This window comes from Lissotriton helveticus, chromosome 2_1, assembly GCF_964261635.1.
Source record: "Lissotriton helveticus chromosome 2_1, aLisHel1.1, whole genome shotgun sequence".
NCBI lineage: Eukaryota > Metazoa > Chordata > Amphibia > Caudata > Salamandridae > Lissotriton > Lissotriton helveticus.
In genome coordinates, this window is record NC_136059.1 from 594,735,450 (window position 1) to 594,755,440 (window position 19,991).

The 19,991-nt window shown below is 47.2% G+C and overlaps 1 protein-coding gene across 3 annotated transcripts in view; it reads right to left on the reverse strand.

Moving 5' to 3' along the window:
- The window catches only part of BDP1 (BDP1 general transcription factor IIIB subunit), a 1,449,812-nt gene that overhangs the window by 32,369 nt on the left and 1,397,452 nt on the right, over positions 1-19,991 (reverse strand). For all 3 annotated transcript variants that reach the window (XM_078675286.1, XM_078675285.1, XM_078675287.1), the window contains one exon: positions 3,535-3,790. In XM_078675286.1, coding sequence (XP_078531412.1) covers positions 3,535-3,790 — 256 coding nt within the window. The remainder of the gene's footprint in view (positions 1-3,534; positions 3,791-19,991) is intronic.

Here is a 19,991-nt window from a genome sequence, read left to right on the forward strand (position 1 = left end):
TGAGTCTTAGCCATTTTGTTCACTTGTACAGGCTTCCCCTTTGAATCCCTTTTCTCCTCTGACTTCCTGTGGGATCCTGGGCAACGCTGTACTCTTCTTTCTGTGTACGTTTTCTACCCAGTTCCCAGTCCCTGCCCAAGTCCCTGACTGTGTTCCCGACATAGTCCCGGACAGTCCCTGACAAATCTGCCTGGCTTCTGGCTGGACTAATCTATATATTTTTAACTTCATATCAAGAAGCCACTAAAGAAGCCACAAAGCCAAATATCAATTGAAGCTACTATATCTTATCTGCTTTACAAGCAATTGGGATACCTTGTGTCGCATATGGTAACTGGTGGGACAGAATATCCCTTGCATGTCAACAGAAGCTGTGCTGCCCTGCATTGTTTTCCTGTATCATTTCTGTTGACAACCATGTAAGCTCACTGTAGTGCACCCAAGGGGCACCTTTCCTTCAGAGATTTGCAGCTGCTCGCTCTACTGAAACCTCTGTACAAGAGTAGCCCTCTTCTTCTTGTTCCTCGAAAAGGCATTCTCCTAATCTGCAAGGTGTCTAATGATCTTGCTGTATCTGTGTCAGTCTTTAACACCTGTAGGGCATCGTCACGTGTTTGCTAAATAATACTTCGACCTCATATGGCATGTCCAAGATTTCTGGCCTGAATGATGTGGTTTTCAGCCATCCCTATCAGCAGAAAATAGTCGCTTGCTCTAGCTGACGAAAACCTTTAGATGAAATGTCCATCACACAGTCTATCATCTTAGATGCAGTTTTTTAACCTTCCTCTAGGATCTTTTTTGCATCCACTTTAATATTTTCAGGTAAGCGTTTTTCTGTCACAATGGCTGAGAAGAGCCAATGAATTGGCAGCTCTAATTGTAATTTCCGACATGGTAGAAAAAACATTCTATCTAAGTGCAGGCCTTCTCAATCGGGTGGTGTTGAAATGTGTGTGAATGGATTCTTGAGCTGCTTGCATTATTACAGAATCTGGTTTTGGATGCCCAATTAAGCATGCTGGTGAACTTTCTGGCGCTTTATATTTTTTTCATCCAAACAGGGTAAAATGGCAGACTGTAGCTGGGTCCTTCATTATTTTCATACTTTCCTCCCAAATAAAATTTACAATAGGGATTGCCCTAATTGATTTTTTAGTAGATTCCATGAAATCATTTAAAAAGCAATCTGATTGCTATATAGGCATTGGTAGTTCAAACCTTTTTGCAGCATTTGCATAAAATTATGAAAACCTCAAATGTCATCAGGTGGTGGAGAATCCACTGGTTGTGTGGTCAGCGCTGATGGCGCTGGTAATCAGGTAGTCACCCCATTCCTTCGGTGTTGTTTGAATGCCCTGTAGTTCACCTTCCTCTCTATCCATGTCAGAAGACATTCCGTCATCTGTTGAAGGAACTGCAAAGTCTTTATGTTCTATTGGGTGTCAGAGGTGCTGGAAAATTGTAGGAGGTCGTACCTGAAGAGACTGTGGAGGACGAATCGGTTGTGATGGAGATAGAGTCTTTGTGGGTTCTGAAAACCTTTTATAGTAATCCAGCAACATACTCTGTATGTTGTTTACCAAAGTAATTAGCATCTGAGCCATGCCTTCTTGGAGCTGGTGATGAGTATAATGTTGGTTTTGGTCTAAATATTGAATAGGCTTCTTAACATATTGTTGTGCTCCCAACGAATAATAACCTTCTTCAAAATATTGCTCATCTTCTTCTTCTTGATAATTGACATTTAACTCAGAAGGACTGCGGGCTGCTCTGAATCTTCCTCATCCAGTAAGTGTGTTGGTGAGGAGTTGGCCTAACGGCTAAGGGCGGTCGAACTCGAAACTGGGAAACTGGGTTCGAGTCTCGGCAATGACGCTGAACATCCTGTGATTCTGGGCAGATCACTTAATCTCCCCATGTGTCCTCATGGAATGCAACTGGTGCTATGTAAAGCGCTCTGATACCCGATTCGGGTCAAGTTCGCGCTATATAAACTCTATAAAAATGTTTTTTTTTTTTAAAGTAGAGCGATTATACTTGGGAAGGAATGTTTGGGCTTCAGTAATGTCTCAGTGCATTTTTCTCTTGTTGACTTGGACAATGACAACATAATCAGGGCTTTAACTGTCGGCAGCGTTACAATTTCCATCATCAACTGCATCATCGACAGTTTCTTCTTCGCTGCTGCTACTGTCTTCATTGTAGGTAATCTTCGACGCTGTTGTCATCGACGATGATTTTTGTGCAGTTTGCTATTAAGGCAGATGCTTCCATCAACAGCCCTCAGTAGGGCCGCTTAAAATGTAATACCAGACTTGGAGAAGGAGTGGTAGGCTTAGATCTGATTTTTTCTGAAGAGACTTTCTTCTTTTTTTGTTTCTGAGAGCCTTCACATGCCTGTTGTCCCTTGCTCTCCTAATGACCCACAATGTTTTCTGTGTGCCATTCTGGAGACATTTGATCTTGTGATCTTGCCCTTTTATGTGGCCTCATTTGTGTATTTGAGGAATCCTCACTATCCTCCTCTGGAATGGGAGTTTAAGATTTAAATTTTTGGAGCCTTATTAGAAGCCTCCCTTCCCTATCCTACTATGTTTTAGAAGAAAAGGTATGTCAGATTTTACAGTCGTTTACCTTATGTGAAGGATGGAGACAGTATAAACATTCCTTGTGAGGCTCACTGAGTGGAGTCTTTTCACTCCACATCTTCCACAGGGTCAGAAAAGTCCTTTCTTTGCTGAATCTGACCAGTCAGATCTTAGGTAAATGTTAGGGTGCAGTCGGATTTCTTGAAGAATAACTCTTTATATATAAAAACTAGCAACAAACTGAGCAGAGCTCAGAGAGACTCCCATCACACGACGTGTGGCATACAATGTGAAGGAGTAAAGCCTCTGAAGGGAGTGTGTGTTAAACTGTACTGTTTTCTATTTTTACCATGGGACTCCCACTTCAACGATGGGGAATGATTCAAGCATGTGAATCTATGCAAGATCCAATACTGGAGAATAATACAGCCAGAGAAAGTGATGTCCAAGTTGCTATTTTTGCAGGCTAATTCATAAAACCTTGCTGCATAATCTGGGCCTCCACTCTGCGCAAGTATAGTACCCCAGACAAAGTGAAGGCTCTGAAGAGGGGCTTGGGAGCTGTTACTATGATGATGAAATCCATACTTCACAGGGAACTGTGAAATATTTCACAGTTCAGAGACGAATAGGAGTTTTTATATCACTTTGTTTTATATACACATATCATGCCTGTTCAGAAATATTCGTAATGTTACATTAAAAGTATGGCAGCTGTGTGCCCATATTGATGGACACTTGGATTAGCTACTTGTGACTAGAACCAATTAGTCACTCCCCTCAAAACCCTGCTGCTCCTCCACACAGCGGTGTGTTTTCAGGTGCAATGAATCCAAATTACATCACTGGTGACACACGTGAATACACCAACTGTGCTCTTGATATTCTGCCTTCTGCCATTATTCCACATACATTTTTACACAACAAAAAAGTGCTAACATACCACAGCTGAAGTTCGGCTAACACTTCCATGTCCTTTGGTTTCATCTACACTGGAGGCTCCTTTTGTTGATACCACATTACATGCTGGTTTTTCATCAATAGTGCTTTTAAAAGATGGAAGCCTTCTCAGATCTTGTGACTGAGCTGGAACAGATGACTGTCCAAATCTGCTTTGCTTGTTCTTTATAATTATATCATTCTCAATGTCTGGTTTCTTGCAAAGCAATGGTAAAAATCCCAGAGGCTTTCGTGCAGGCCTGTTTAGGAGAAAAAAAGAATAAGCAATAATCAATGGTTGAATAATACAGGTGAGTCACTAATATTACTATACATCTTTTCCTTTCACAAAGGACTCAGGGCAGATGTACGACTGTTTTTTGGAGTTGCAAACGGGAGATTGGCCCGTTTGCAACCGCAAAAAAAGGCTCCTGGCATGTACAAACGCTATTTTGCGAGTCAATGAATCCTAAAAAAGGGTTTGCGACTCTTGCCGCAAAACACTCACAGTTTACCACCTACTTCAAGTTGGTGGTAAACCACTCGCAAACGGGAAGGGGTCCCAAAGGGACCCCTTCCCCTCTGTGAGTGTGCGCAAAAATATTTTTTAAGAGCAGCACACTGCCTGTCCTTAAAAAATGAAGCTGAAAAGTTTAATTTTGCTTTTTAAAATGCATCCCATTTTCCTTTGGGGAAAACGGGCTGCATTTAAAAAAACAAAAACTGCTTCATTTAAAAAGCAGTCACAAACATGGTGGCCTGTTGACCCCAGCAGGCCACCATCCCTGGGAGTGCTAGCCATTCCCAATGTGATCGCAAATTGTGCTTGCCTCATGAATATTAATGAGGCGTGCAATTTACTACCACATGGGAATTGCAAACTGTGTCTGAGACACTGTTGTACATTCCATTTTGCGATTTACAAAGTGCAAGTCACAATTCAATACAATTTGCGACTCGCAAAACGGAATGGTCGTACATCTGGCCCTCAGTGTAGTACATTATCTTTGAAGTGATGTACTGTATCACCTATCGCACTAGCCACAAAGTCCTTAACCCAACGTTGCTAGTGCATATGGAAAATGCTGTTCGTAGGGTGTAGTGCTGCAGATTCACAAGCTCTGAATACTCCTGCCATCCGGTGTTGGACGTGGACATTAGCAGGTTGTTTTACTTCGAAAAAAGGCTTTGGCATCACAGGTTGGAGGGTGACTCCACCCCTCGTTGGCAATGTGCATGGGCACCAACTCTGTCAGATTATTTTTCGCGCAACGGGGGAGTAGTATGGAGTGGTGCATTTTTATTATGAAAGGAAGTTAGTTAATAAGGCAGAGATCTGCAAGTAGAGTTGAACGTTTTCGGGGAGGAGGGTGGGCACATGTAAATCTACAGCACTACACGCTACGTACAGACACTTACAGGGTAAATAACATTTTCAGTTAAAAAAAATGTGTTGCTGTAGATACAAATGCTTTTTTTTTCAGAACAAAAACTGTAGATACAAATGCTTTCAACAAACAGAAAAGCAGCACTCCTTACAAGTGGTGGCTAGCAGGTGGATGATACAGATGTCTGAAACAAAGTCCTTATGATTGTTTAGCCAACCATTGTCTGTTGGCGGGCTAAGATATCCACACAGTAGTGCTTGGTGAAAGTGTGTGGGGTTGGGCAAGTGACTGCTTTCCATATGGCAGCTGGTGGCATATAGCAAAGGAAAGGCCATGGATGCTGCTTTCTTACATATAGAAACAAACCTGGGGGATAACTAAGAGGAGTCTTTTAGCTTTAAGATATCAAGTTTGGATGTACTTGACTATCTACATGCCAGCACCTGCCTTAGAAATAGGCTGGCCTGGTCGGCTTTATGGAATGGTTTGGTCCTATAGATCTAACAGGAGACATGACGTCTAGGTTGTAGAGGGCTCTCTCAATCAATCAATTTATAAAGGGTTTATAAAGCGCGCTACTCACCCGTGAGGGTCTTAAGGCGCGGGGGAGCAGCTCCGGATCAGTCGAAGAGCCAAGTCTTGAGGTCCTTCCTGAACGTGTGCAGGCTCGGGGAGCGTCTGATGTTCACAGGGAGCACGTTCCAGGTCTTGGCCGCGATGTAGGAGAAAGCTCTTCCACCAGTTCTGTTTCTGCAGATGCGGGGGACCTCTGCCAGGGCGAGTTCGGCAGAGCGGAGGTTCCTCTTGGGTACGTGGAAGGATACTCTCTCGTTGAGGTATTTGGACCTGATGTTGTTGAGGGATTTGTAGGAGTGGGTGAGGAGTTTGAAGGTGACCCTATCTTTCTGCTACTGAGTATGGCTGAGGGAAGAAGAGTCGGAGCTCTGTAGTTTGGGAGAGGGGGAAACCACTTTGAGTAGGAACTTTGGGTTGGTTTGGAGTACTACCCTGTCCTTGTGGACCACAATGTAAGGTTCTTGTAGCGTTATTTTAAGTTGATTTGGGTAGCGCTCTAATCACCCAAGAGGGTATCCAGGAACTTGAGCAAGGTGTGTAAGTGTATGGTCCCAAGATGCTTATATGAAGAGTCAGGTCTTCATCTACTTGTGGAATTCAAGAAGTGAGGAGGTGGAGGAGGCTAAAAGGAGTATTAGGAGGCCGTTCCATGTCTTGGGTGGGATGTAGGAGAATAAGTGACCTCCAGTTTTGCTTTTGTGGATGCGGGGTGAGAGCAAGCGAGAGTGAGGCAGAACGTAGGTGTCTGGTGGGTTGGTGAAAGTGTATGCAGCTGTTCAGATGCTCTAGTACTGTGTTGTGTAGGGTTTTATAGGTGTGCATGAGAAGTCTGAATTGGAGAGTAAGTGACGCTTCCTGAGGTGCGGCGTGATGTGGGTGCGGCGTGGGAGGTCAAGTACGAGCCTTGCAGCTGCGTTCTGGATGGTCTGGAGTCTGTGTATGAGTTGTTTGGAGATTCCGGCGTAGAAAGTGTTGACGTAGTCCAGCCTGCTAGTGACAAGTGCTTGTGTGATGGTCCAGCTGGTGTTCTGCAGCAACCATTTGAAGATCCTTTGCAGCATGCATATGCTGTGGAAGCAGGAGGTGCACACTGCGTTGACTTAAGCCGTTATGTTGAACTTGAGCCGTCATGTTGAACTTGTCATCTATGATGATCTCTAGATTTCATGCATGGTCTGAGCATATGAGTGTTGGTCTTAGCTCTGACTGCCACCAGGAGAATTCTTATAGGGCGGTCTGGTTACTGAAGACCATTACTTCCGTCTTGTCAGAGTTGAGCTTCAGGCAGTTGGTTTGCCTCTAGTCTGCTATCTGCTACTATGGTCATGCAGTTTGTGAAGTTGGTTAAGATGGTGTTTGTCTTGTCCATCAGGAAGAGGATGAGCTGGGTGTCACCGGCGTAGATGATGGTGATGTCATGTAATCGGATGATGTTGGCGAGTGTGAGGGCCTGAAACTCACTGATGCGTATCAGAGATGTTATAGCTACGAGAAAAACTACTTTCCAGGAGAGGAACTGTAGAGAGCAAGAGTGCATAGGTTCAAAGGGGAATAGGGAGTTTCTAAGACTTGGGTAAATACCATACTCAGATTCCACTTAAGTGGGACTCTGGAAGGGATAATCCTTTTGAGACCCTCCAAGAAGACCTTAACTACAGGAATGTGAAAAACAACTCATTTCCTGTTACCCATCTAAGTGTCTATGGCTGTTAAATGGATACATATAGAAGTGCATGAGAGGCCTGATGTCTGCAGATGGGTAAGATAGCAGATAAGATCCTGGACAGTAGGTTTGAGGTGGTCTAGGTGTTTGGAGATTAAATAGTGGACTGATCTCTTCCATTTTGCTGTGTAATAGGCTAATCCTGTGAGAACGATGTATGATGCCTATGCCCTCCTTTGGAAGGCACTGGTTGCTAAATTCTAGGACCTTAGGTGCCAGATCACTAGATTGAGCTTTATGGGATCTGAGTGTCTGATTTGATCTTGGTCCGCATGAGAAGTTTGGGCCTGCTGAGAAGCCAGTCATCAAACTTTATTTCGGCCATAGGCCATAATAGCTGTACAAGATAAAACAACTCTAGGCTCGTCTGACGTACAAAACTGAGAGCAAACATTTTAGACATAAAACATTGTAGTTAAAACGAAATAATGTTTAAGTAACATCCTTTAAAATTGGTTTTAAAATATTGATAAAAATTGATCACAAGCAGTTCTATTACTTAAATAAGAGCATTAGATACAAAGCAAGGAAAGCTGAGCTTGTGGATCTGGTCACTTGCCGACCCCCTCCAATATTTATATGAATAAGAACCACCTAGGCGCTGTGAGCAGTATCGAGCGCCTTAAGCTTGGCCCTTCTGTGGCACCACATGGAAAATAGGAATCTGGATGTCACAAATACCAGTAAGGGGGAGGAATCATATTTTAGAATACGGTACACTTCCTGGTAATTCCTGATGCCCACATTTTTACAGAGTTGGATGATCCATTTGGCTCTTGCATTGGCATAAGAAGGACAGAAGAGTAAAACATGTAGGTCAGATTCTACACTGGCGTTAAAACCTGGGCAGCCCTTGGGTGGAGAGTTTGCACCTGCCCACTTGTTCGTGAAGTCCCTTACCGGAAGTGTTCCGTGTCTAAATTGCACATACATTTTTTTTTCGAGGGGGGTTGGATATTGTCCAAGAATTGTTCAAAACGATATGTGCACTTTACCTCCAAAAATCTTGAGCTTAGCACCCCTATGGCAGTGTTCTGTAGTATATTGGCCTGATGGTATTCCTTGAGTGCTAATGCAAGAGATTGTTTGGAGATACAGGGACATGTCTGTTCTGGAGTAAGCCATAGGTCAGCCCTTCCCAGTGAATGACATAGATGTTTAATGTGCATGAGCCAGGGGATCTTCCCTGCACCCTGAGTAAGTAGGAAATGCTTCAGTTCCTCCCTGTAATGGATAAGCTCGGGGGTGCTCCAAAGACTTCTCCAATAAGAGGGCGATTAGAAATTATACCCCTGATTGGGGTCAAAACAACTGCTAGACGCAATGGGAGAAGAGGGGTGCTCGGGGTAGACGTAATAAACCAACAACCTACAAATCCCTCAACAACATCAGGTCCAAAAAAAAACGTTCTTGGTAGCATCCAAGGAGGTAGCGTTAGCATGTCCCCAGAGTTCAACTACATACAGCGCTCCTCCCCTTGCTTGGGCCTTATATATTTCTAGTGGGGGACCTAAGATTTTATGGGGGCAATCATTGTGTACCTTCAAGATGCCCCCTGAAACTTGTGCAAGTTTTAGGTTTGCTTTGGCCACGTGGGACCGCCAGTCCATATGATCGTAAAGGGCTAATCCCCAGGTAATCAAATGTGGTAGTTCTTTCCAGGGCCAGACCATTCATATGGGGGTGGGGGCAATTTACCGTTCTAGCATGGCAAACCATGTATTTGGTTTTAGAGAGATTAATCTCCAGGTTCCTTAGTGAGCAGATGTTACAAAATGCTTCCAATGTTCGCTGAAAACCCATAGATGATTTGGAAAGAAGTAACGTATCGTCAGCGAACATTAGGGCTGGTACGAGACGATCTGCCAAGCGAGGAGAATCTAAATCCTTCGTTCCTAGGAGGTGGTCTACCAGGCCGTTGAGAAATAGGGGGAAGAGTGTGGGGGCCAAGACGCACCTCTGCCTGACCCCCTTTTCGACTCTGAAGGGAGCCGAAAGCTCCCCCATTTTTCCGTAGCTGACCCTAGCATAATTGCCTTGGTGACGTTGTAAGATATGGCATAAATAAGGGGGAATGCCCATTTTTTGCAGTATGGCCCAGAGCTGGTCTCTCTGTACGTGGTCAAACGAAGATCGAAGATCTACGAAGATCAGGTACAGGCTACCTCCCCCTTTAATCACCACTTTCCAGTGAATTAGCTGTAATCTGAAGAGTTGGTCCGTGGTGGAGACCTTGGCCTGAAACCCTGCCTGAAGGGGGGTGAGAATCTCGTGATCTTCTAGCCATAAAGGTAGCCTACAGAGTAGTATTTGCGCAAACAGTTTTTGCAGGATGTCAATAAGGCTAATAGGTCGGTAATTCACCGGATCGAGGGAGGAGCCCTTTTTGAAGATAGGAATGATTTCTGCTCCGAGCCAAGTGTGAGGTACCTCCATGCCCTGGAGGATGGCATTAAACAGCACCCAGATGTATGGGGCCCATACCTTCTGCTCGCTAAGGAACAAGTCACCCGGAATCCTATCGAGGACCGGTGCTTTTCCTGATGGTAAAAGCACCTCAGGGCCTCTCGAACTTCTGTCACGGTGCATTGAGGAACCCCCAAATCTGAGTTTTCAGGAACTTTACACTCTGGTAGCTCATCTAAGGGGCAGGTGGAGACCTCGGAAAAAGAACTGTTAGTTTGGGAGTACAGTTTTTTAAAATGCATGGTCTAGGCCTCTTCGCTTACGTTAGGGGCTATGGCAGAGAGGCCATCAGCCCTGCCTGTTTTTACCAAGTTCCAAAAGGCCCTACAATCGCGATTGTCCAGTGCTGTTTTAATGTCGGCCCATCTATCTTCCTCCCATTCTAATTTAGCCTTTGCAACAATGTTCTTATGGTGAGATCTAGCTAGTCTGATTTTTTCAATAGAACCACTTTTGACCTCCCTTAAGAGAAGAGATTTCGCCTATCTACACATTGTATTGTACCATTTGTTTGGACGGGGTGGCCGGAACTTCTCAACAACAGTAGAATAGAAGAAAGTAGCCATTTTATCAATTAACTCTATGTGAGTGTTATGTAAGACGTTTAGGTGGACAGTATCTAATTTATCCACCGGAAGAGGAAAGACTCTCTCTAGAGTGTTTGCGACTTGGTGGTACATTTCAGCTACCTTGTCGTGTGATTGCACAAAATTGCCCCATTTGATTCTTCTGCCTCCACCAGTTGCGATTACATTTTGGTGGGGAGAACCCTCATCACGTCGGGGTTTATAAATGGAATCAATTTAGTGGTTTAGGTCTAAGGAGAGAAGGCTGTGATCACTATCTACTCTCGATATGACTGCGAATGTCCTAATGTGTGACCAGAGTTCGAGATTGACCATTATGTAGTCAATGGTGGTACTTTTTCATGGTCTATTAAATGTTACCTTGCCAGGGGAATCTGTAGGGAATCTTCCGTTACAGGCTCTAAGGGAGTGCGAAATAGTTAGGCTGTTTAGTTTTAATACAAGCGGGGTCCAGCCCTTTGTTGAATACATAGAACAATCAGGAATGGACCACACTGTATCCTCCTCCTGGGTAACATATGCGGTGCCTCCCAAAGGTTCGAAGTGGCAGTTAAAGTCACCCCTATGATTTTATGGGACGAGGCAGGAAGCAATAGGAGAAGTTCTTCTAGTTGGTTTAGAACTATTAGGGCCTCTTTCGATGGTGAAGGGCGGAGGTAGACGTTAACCACTGCCACCTTTAGGCCATCTGGAAAGTTGAGAAGGATAGATAGGATGTCAGAGGAATGGGTATCTAACACCTTCACTGAACAGCCCAAGTGGGTAGTCACCCAGATACAGTGTCCCCCGTAAGGTCTACCCCTAATCCCCCAAAGAGCCGAAGTGCAGAAGGTTGCAAAGCCCGCTCTGTGGGGGGAGACCAGGGCCCAGGACTCTTGAAATAGGCAAAGATCGTACTGGTCTACTAGTTCCCCCCACTCTGGGTGGTCCAGTTTACAGTTAATCCCTGCTAGGTTCCATGAAGTGAGCCTGAAGGTAGATGTCTCCTCTTGTGGTGCGGTGAGAGCAGAAAGAGAGCGATTCACACAATTTAGGCACGCCGTCTCAATGTGGTTATTGTCAGTAGGTGCGGGGGATCAAAGTGCAGGTCGAGATTGCGTCATTGCCTTCCTACCTGCTTGGTCCCTAGTCCTGGTAGAGGAGTGCCGCTTATTAGTGCCCTTCATCTCCCAAATAGTACCTTGACTGGATGTGATTTGATCACTCTCGTGGGTAGGTGATGAAATTAGTCAGTCTACAGTATTCAGGGAATTTAATCTATTTTCTAGGGGGAGAACAAAATCTTTTCCCTGAACTCCAAGAGGATAATAGGTTCTGGTACTGTTTCTGGATGTTGGTTCTGGGGGGTAAAAGTATGCTAGAGGGAGGGCGTGTATTGGACCATGTGGATCAGAATCAAAATTGTCCCACTTAAGTATGTGTTTAACCACCTGAAATTTATTACCACGCAATCCCAGTCAATATCTTTGTTTTTCAATCCTAGCCACCTAACTCTACGGGCAAATAAAATTTCTCCTTGCCCTTGTCCACATAATGGCCTGTTCCTACTGAGCCAGTGTACGATCTTATTTTTGAGCTCTGAAAAGGTTTCACCCCGGTCTGAGGATAGTGGAGTTACCCCTGCAAGAACTACTACATAGGGTGAAGCAGCAGGGGGCAAGTGTAGGCACTGTAGTAGGTGTCTAGGTTCGATAGATTCCACTTGTAAATTTCTAACTTGGTTTGCCTCTGACAATTCTATTTCCCTCAGATGGTTGCCCTGGGAGTGCCTTCCCTGGAAAGTGTGCTTGGTAGAAATGGCCTCGTTAGTGGCAGTGGAAGCTATCTGGTTCACTCTTGGAGCTGAGGAATAAGTGTTCCCCTCGGCCTTGTCAGGTACAGAGTTTGCTGTGGGTAGATCATAACTGATAGGGAGTCCGGGGGCGTGTCGGGGGATGCAATCAGGATCAGTGCTGTCTGCACTATTCCTATTATGGGGGGTAGAGAAATATTATTTCCGTGGAGCCTTATATTTAGCAGAGAAACTACCCTGTCAATCCTGCTCGTTACAGACTTAAACTGAGTCAAGATAAATTGTTCTAGGTGGGTTTGCATATCTATTAGGAGATGGGTAGCCCAAAGAGGAGGTAATGGGGTTTGATTTACGGGTGCCGGGGCAACCGACGTGCCCTCTGGTTGATCGAGTTCCTCTGTGTAGGTTGTCTTCGTGGTTTTGGGTTTCTTTGGTCTGGGGTGGCGCTTGTAGTGCCTTTTGGTAGGTTGCGGGACTATGGGGGAGATGAGTTGGGACTGAGGATAGCATATTGAGTTTCGTTGGTGAGGGGGTCGAGCAGTGTGCCTGAGGTATCCAAAGACTGCACAACTGGGGACCCTTGCAACATTGGGGCTTCTGAATTTCCAGGAGTTATTGAAAGGCGTCGCTCAGTATTCTCTATTTCCGAGGACACTGCACCGATTGCCTTCTGCAGTATTTTGTCAATGGCCGTTATACTGGGTAATTGGGCAGTTGATGAGGTTTTTTGCCGGGTTTGTGGACGGGAGGTTGGGGGGTTAGGTCTTTCTAGCCATATAAGCGTTTATATTGACCAACAACTCTTAATAATTATAGAATAAAGTCAAAACTTGTTGGAAATACCAGGTGGTATAGGGGGTAGCCCAGTCCAGTCCTCCAGGTCACGAACAGGCACAAACAGGCCCGCCCTTAGACCCCGGGCTTCGTCCCGGGCTTCGACCCGCGCCACGGAGCTGGGGGAGTGGCTTATGTGCGCGATGTCCACGCCTCCCCCTGCGACAGAACAGGTGTGTGGGCACAGGTGCACACTGGGGAGTGTAGTCCTGTCCCTGGGTGTAGGCGCAGTTAGGGTTGGGTCGAGGACGGCAGACGACCCCCTGTGTCCCGCAGTCCCGCACTCCTCTCCGCCTCAGGTTTTCAAAAATGGCAAGAAGAAATCCACTCTCAGGGGTCGAGGCTGCGCGTATGTGAGCGATGTCCACGCCTCCCCCTGCGACAGAACAGGTGTGTGGGCACAGGTGCACCCTGGGGAGTGTAGTCCTGTCCCCGGGTGTAGGTGCAGTTAGGGTCGAGTCGAGTACGGCAGACGACCCCCTGTGTCCCGCAGTCCCGCGCTCCTCTCCGCCTCAGGTTTTCAAAAACGGCAAGAAGAAACCCACTCTCAGGGGTCGAGGCTGCGCTTATGTGCGCAATGTCAACGCCTCCCCCTGCGACAGAACAGGTGTGTGGGCACAGGTGCACCCTGGGGAGTGTAGTCCTGTCCCCGGGTGTAGGCGCAGTTAGGGTCGGGTCGAGGACGGCAGACGACCCCCTGTGTCCCGCAGTCCCGCGCTCCTCTCCGCCTCAGGTTTCTAAAAACTGCAAGAAGAAACCCCTGAGAAGCTTCTATTGGGGTCTCATTGACATGTCAGAGTGTTGAATACCAGGGCTGTCTGGCTCACATGGGGGCTACCAGGATAAGGATTTGGGATGACTGCCACATCTTCACCACCACATGGAAGAAAACAGGAGAAAAGCATAGGCAAAGATAGCTGACCAGCTCATCCACGAGCTCCCTATCAACATCAGACGCACTCTCACTCGGCACACCTTCAGGAAGAGCCTCAAGACGTGGCTCTTCAGCTGATCCGGAGCTGCAAGTGCCTTGAGATTCTCACAGGTGAGTAGCACGCTTTACAATTCCCTGATTGATTGATAGTGCATTGCCCATGGACTGTGGGTCAGAGTACCGGGATGCCAAGTTTGGGCATTTTGCATTTTTGCGAGTGGCAAAAAAATCTATGGATGAAGTGCCCCAGCACTGGAAGTACTAGAGTAGGATTTGAGGGTGGATTTCCCACTTGTGGAATTGTTGATACGTCCTAGTGAGCACGTCTGCCAAGTCATCACCCATCTAAGGAAGGGTCTCTGTCAGAAAGTTTATGCAGTGACATACTTCCCAATGCAAGGGCTGCTGCATAAGTGACAGTAGGAGAGAGTGAGTACCATCTTATTTTGGAAGATCTTAAATGGGGGTCATGTTGTCTGTCTTGATGAGGACCACTTTGCTACAAATGAGTATAACGAAAGCTTTGATAGCGAGGCGTATAGCTAGTAGCTCAAGATGATACACCATCCATGATGATGAGGGGGCTAGACTCCCTGTATAGTGATATGGTTGAGGTAAGACCCAGCCGGCGATGGAGGCGTCAGTGAAGATGGGATCTTGGAAAGGCATGCCTTGCGACAGGTTGTTGCTGTTCCACAATTGCAGACAGTGATGGATGCCAGCCTTTACCAACACTAGTTCTTTCCATTGACCCTCTGCTTGTGAACATTGAGCCGAAAGACATTATTGTAGCAGACGCATGTAGAGCCAGACGCGGGGTACTATGGCGATGCATGAGCTTATCATGCCTTGCAGGCTCATGATAATTCTGATTGTGAGTTAAAAATTGAGGTAAGAACTGCTGTAATACCAATAGTCTCTGCAGACAGAGACACACGGAGTACAAACCCTAGAGAGGGCTGAATTTGGAGAAGTTGCATGTGAGATTTGGTGGCATTTAGGCTATGGAGCAGGGAGATGGTAGCATGAGAAGGTGCTATGCATTGGTACTTGCCTGCACTCGATCAGCCAATTGTCGAGGTTGGGGAAAACATGGATGCCCCCCCAACCCCTCTTAAATTAGTGGCCACCATAGCTAGGCACTGAGTGAAGACCACTGGGGGAGTACTTTGGATGGGTAATGATGGCCTCTTACCACGAAGCAGATTTAGTGAGTGGACAGGATGGATGGGAATGTGAAAGGCGGTGTTCTTCAGGTCTAGAGACATCATCTAATTGCCTTGTTGAAGTAAGCAGATGACATCATGAAGGGTTGGCTTGTGGAAATGTTTAGAAAGGATGTAGCGAATGAGGGGCTTGAAGTTCTTGGGAATGAGGACGTAAAGACAGTAAACTCCCTTACCCCAGTGGTGAGGAGGAACCAGCATATCTCCATCGAAACCTCACCACTGCTGCGAGGATCGAGTGCATCGCATCGCTACCGTGCATTTCTAATGTATCTTTGTCTTTGCGCGGTTCTGAGCTGATGCATCACCTACATCCCAAAGATCAATGCCAAAGCATTGCCTCCTTTGCTCTTCGCATCCCATCCTCGACGCAACCAAACAAAGGTACTGTTTCAGCAGGGCAAGGCTGGTCACTGTATCTGACCCACACTCTATAGCAGTCTGTTTGAACATTTGGATTTGACCCAGTCTAGCATGACCAAAGATCCCTGTCTGGCATTTTATGTTTTAAACACTATAAAGACTCGTAACTCCGGTTCTTCTTATTGGATTTTTGTTGTTTTGTTAATTAAATTAAGCTATATATTTCTAACCAGGAGAGGTATCTTTTTGTCTGGTGTTTTCACTGTTTTACTGTTCGAAGCTTTGCACAAATACTTTACATTGCCTGTTAAGGTAAGCTGCCTGCTCTGTGCAAGCTACCCGAGGGTGAGCAAAGGTTAATTTAGGGTGTGCATTTGACTTACCCTGACTAAGATTGTAGTTCCTGCTTGGACAGGGTGCATACCTCTGCCAACTAGAAACCCAATTTCTAACACACTATCTGTTTTTTAGGCCTGGGAGCATAAACATGTTCTGATGCAGGTTCCTCCTCAAAGGAAAGCCTACTGTTGTGAGGCAGAGTCTCAATGGGTTTCACCAGTGGTTGCTTAGCCAGAAGCTCAATCAAAGGATGAATAAAGATGCCTTAGCGTCCAGCTCCTCCTGCAATCTCTCAAGGATTGGCTGCTGCAAGTCACTGGAGCCCGTTGTCAATGGGGTCTTTGACGTCAATGACGGCCTCGGAGTCGAAGATGGTTTAGGCACCAACATCAAAGGGGTCTTTGGCTTCAATTGGATTTGAGGCGGATCCTGGATCTCTGGGCTAGACACAGCGAAGGGTTGATGCATGTGCGTGGGAGGCTTGTCAGCTCTGAGGACTTTGTTTAGTGTCGACTGGAGGCCCTAGAGGCTGTAATGACTCCAGCACAGGGCTGGACTCCGACTCCCTCAGGGGCTGTGCTCTACCTCAGTGTGACGTGTTTAAAGAAACAAGCGGACCCTACTCACATGGCACTAGGGTATGTATTATATATCAAGGAACAGAGGTCTTTGCGGTAAAGATAATTGGGTAATAACAATGGTATTTCTGATAAAAAAATGGTTATTATGCTCAATGGCAATACTTATGGGAGGAGATATACGCTCACCACAGAAAATATCAAAAACAGTTCACTGAGTGGAGAAACATCACTCTTTATACTAACAAATTCAAATCAAAGAAAAGAAGTGTAGAGTGTCCCAAGTTTCGAATTTCACTTGGGACACTCTACACTTCTTTTCTAAATTTGTATTTGAATTTGTTAGTGTAAACAATAATGTCTCTTTACTTCACGTGTCCGGGTCACGTAGGCGTGTAACACCACATCCGTTTGGTATTTAAAATGGGTAAATATGTTGCATCATTTGGAACACAGACCGCAGGTATACTTGGCCAATTATAGGACTCTGGTAAGTCTACACGCGATGGAAGTTTGTTGGTAGAAGGGGGGATTTATTAGAAGATGTCAAGGCGGTATGGACATCGGGCCGTTTTGACGGATTCCGTGTGATATCATAATTTATATCCACTGGTCCCGGCTCAATCAAGGACGTACATGTATAAATGTAACTACATGCTGGATCGATGTCTTTGTAATATGCAGATAAGCTTATTGTTTTGTCTGGTAACTTCCGTTTTACTGTCTATCGGACTTGGAGGATGCAACACGGGATGAAAGTTTGATGGGGGAGGGGGGACCTAACGAACAAGTTACTTACCTTCGGTAACGATATATCTGTAAGAAACAGTAGTTAGTATTAGATTCCTTACCTTAGAATATCCCCAGGCGTCAGTCTGGATCCGGAAACTTTTGCGTAGCAGTACCCCTGCGCGTCGGTAGGCGTCGTCTGCAGGCGTCCCCTGCGGCTCCGCGTCGTCGGCGTCGTGCGCCGTGATGACGTCGCTGGAGTATATAGACGCCGCCTCCGCGCGCTGACGTCAGTTCTTTGCACACAGCTTTTCCGCGCCAGAACACGCAGAGCCATGTGAGAACCAACACTGGTGCCATGTGAAACTAGGGCCCTGAAAGGGATGTCCTTAACCCTAGGTATCAGTTCGCAGAACGGGGAGGATGGGTGGGGCGGTAAGGAATCTAATACTAACTACTGTTTCTTACAGATATATCGTTACCGAAGGTAAGTAACTTGTTCATCTGAAATAAACAGGTTAGTATTAGATTCCTTACCTTAGAATAGATACCCCAGCAATACCAACCCCGGTGGTGGGTCTGCGAACCAATACAATCCTACACCAGAAAGTCCTGGAGGACCGAACGGCCAAAGAAGCCGTCCCTCCGGACTTGACTATCCAGGCAGTAATGCCTCGCAAAGGTGTGCAGCGAGGCCCACGTAGCCGCCTGGCAAATGTCCTGCAAAGGGACTCCCCGGCCCAGGGCAGTAGTAGCCGCCGTGGCCCGAGTGGAATGGGCCCTCAGCCCAACAGGAGGCTCCTTCCGAGCCAAAGAGTAGCAGGCTTGGATGCACAGGACGACCCACCGAGAGATGGTTCGTTTCTGTACCGCCCTTCCCTTCTTCTCACCCACGTAGCCAACAAACAGTTGGTCATCCACCCGGAACTGGCGTGTGCGATCCATATAAAATGAAAGCGCACGTTTTGGGTCCAGACGATGGAGCCGCTCTTCATCTCTTGAAGGATGCGGAGGCGGGAAGAAGGAGGGTAAGGTGATGGACTGCCCGATGTGAAAAGCAGAAACTACTTTGGGCAGGAAAGAAGGTCTAGTTCTAAGAACCACCTTGTCAGGATGAACGGACAAGAAAGGAGGTTCAACAGAAAGAGCCTGGAGCTCACTCACTCTCCTGGCAGAGGTGATGGCAACCAGGAAAGCCGTCTTTAAAGTGAGAAGACGTAGAGGACAGGAATGAAGCGGCTCAAAGGGAGCGCACATCAAGAAAGTCAGAACCAGGTTCAAGTCCCACTGAGGCATCACGAACGGAACAGGTGGATACATGTGCGTGATGCCTTTCAAGAATCTCAGTACAATAGGGGACTTGAACAAAGATGGCTGATCAGGTAGCCTTAAGAAGGCGGAAAGGGCAGAAAGGTAGCCCTTGATAGTGCCCAGAGCAGAGCCCTGCTGGGCAAGAGAAAGAAGGAAGAGGAGAACCTCAGAAAGGGGAGCAGAGAGAGGATCCACAGCCTTTGCTGTGCACCATGCCACAAATCTGTTCCACCGGCAGGCGTATACCGACTTTGTGGAGGGACGCCTGGCTGCCAGAATCACATCACAGACTTCAGGAGGCAAGTCAAATGGCCTCAACTGTCGCCGCTCAATCTCCAAGCATGGAGGTGGAGACTGGACAGGTTCGGGTGGAGGACCGTCCCCTGCTGCTGCGACAGAAGGTCCTCCTGAAGGGGCAGGCGGATCGAGGGACCGACTGACATGCTGAGTAGCTCGGGATACCAGTACCTTTGAGCCCAGTCCGGAGCCACAAGGATAACTTGGGCCCGGTCGCGCCTGATCTTCTTCAGCACTCTGGGCAGAAGTGGTATAGGCGGAAAGGCGTACAACAGACCGCAACTCCACTCGCGCCGAAAGGCGTAGCCGAGCGAGTGCCGTCTTAGAAACTCCAACGCGCAGAACTGATGACATTGCGCGTTCTCTTCTGTGGCGAATAGATCTAACCAAGGCTCTCCCCATTGCAGAAAGAGGCCTTTCGCCACGTCCGAGTTCAGACGCCATTCGTGATCCACCGAGCACCGACGGCTGAGTTCGTCCGCCCTGGCGTTCAGAGAACCTGCCAGGTGTTGAACCGTCAGAGTCACGCCCTGACGTTCCAGCCATTGCCAGAGGCGCAGAGCCTCCTGGCAAAGGGTCCACGACCCCACTCCGCCCTGTTTGTTACAGTACCACATGGCCGTGGTGTTGTCCGTGAACACCTGCACTACACTCCCGTTGACAAAGGGGAGGAATGCCTTCAGTGCTAGGCGAATCGCCCGCAGCTCCAACATGTTGATATGGAGCCGGGACTCCGCCGGAGACCAGATGCCTCTGATCTCCGCCTCTCCCAAGTGGCCTCCCCAGCCCTGGAGGGACGCGTCCGTCACAACTACGTGCTCCGGTTGGGGAAGGGAGAGGGATCTGCCTCTGACCCAATCGCGGTCCGTAAGCCACCACTGCAACTGTCTCGCAGTGCCCTCCGAGATCAGGACATGGTCGGATAGGTTGCCCTGATGCTGGGCCCACTGAAACTTCAGGTCCCACTGCAGAGCCCGCATCCGCCACCGGGCGTGATGCACCAGAAGGATGCAGGAAGCCATCAGCCCCAGCAGCCGCAGCGTCAACCTGACCGAAACCCGGGATAACGGCTGAAAGATGGGAATCAAAGCCTGTATATCCCGGACCCGCCGTTCCGGAGGATAAACCCGAAACTGCGCCGAGTCGAGGACCGCTCCGATGAAAAGGAGCTTTTGAGAGGGACACAGGTGTGATTTCGGCACATTGATGGAAAACCCCAGCTCGTGCAGGAGGTCTGCCGTCATCTGAAGGTGGTGGACGACTGTTTGGGGTGAGCCCGTCTTCAACAACCAGTCGTCGAGGTAGGGGAAGACTGAAA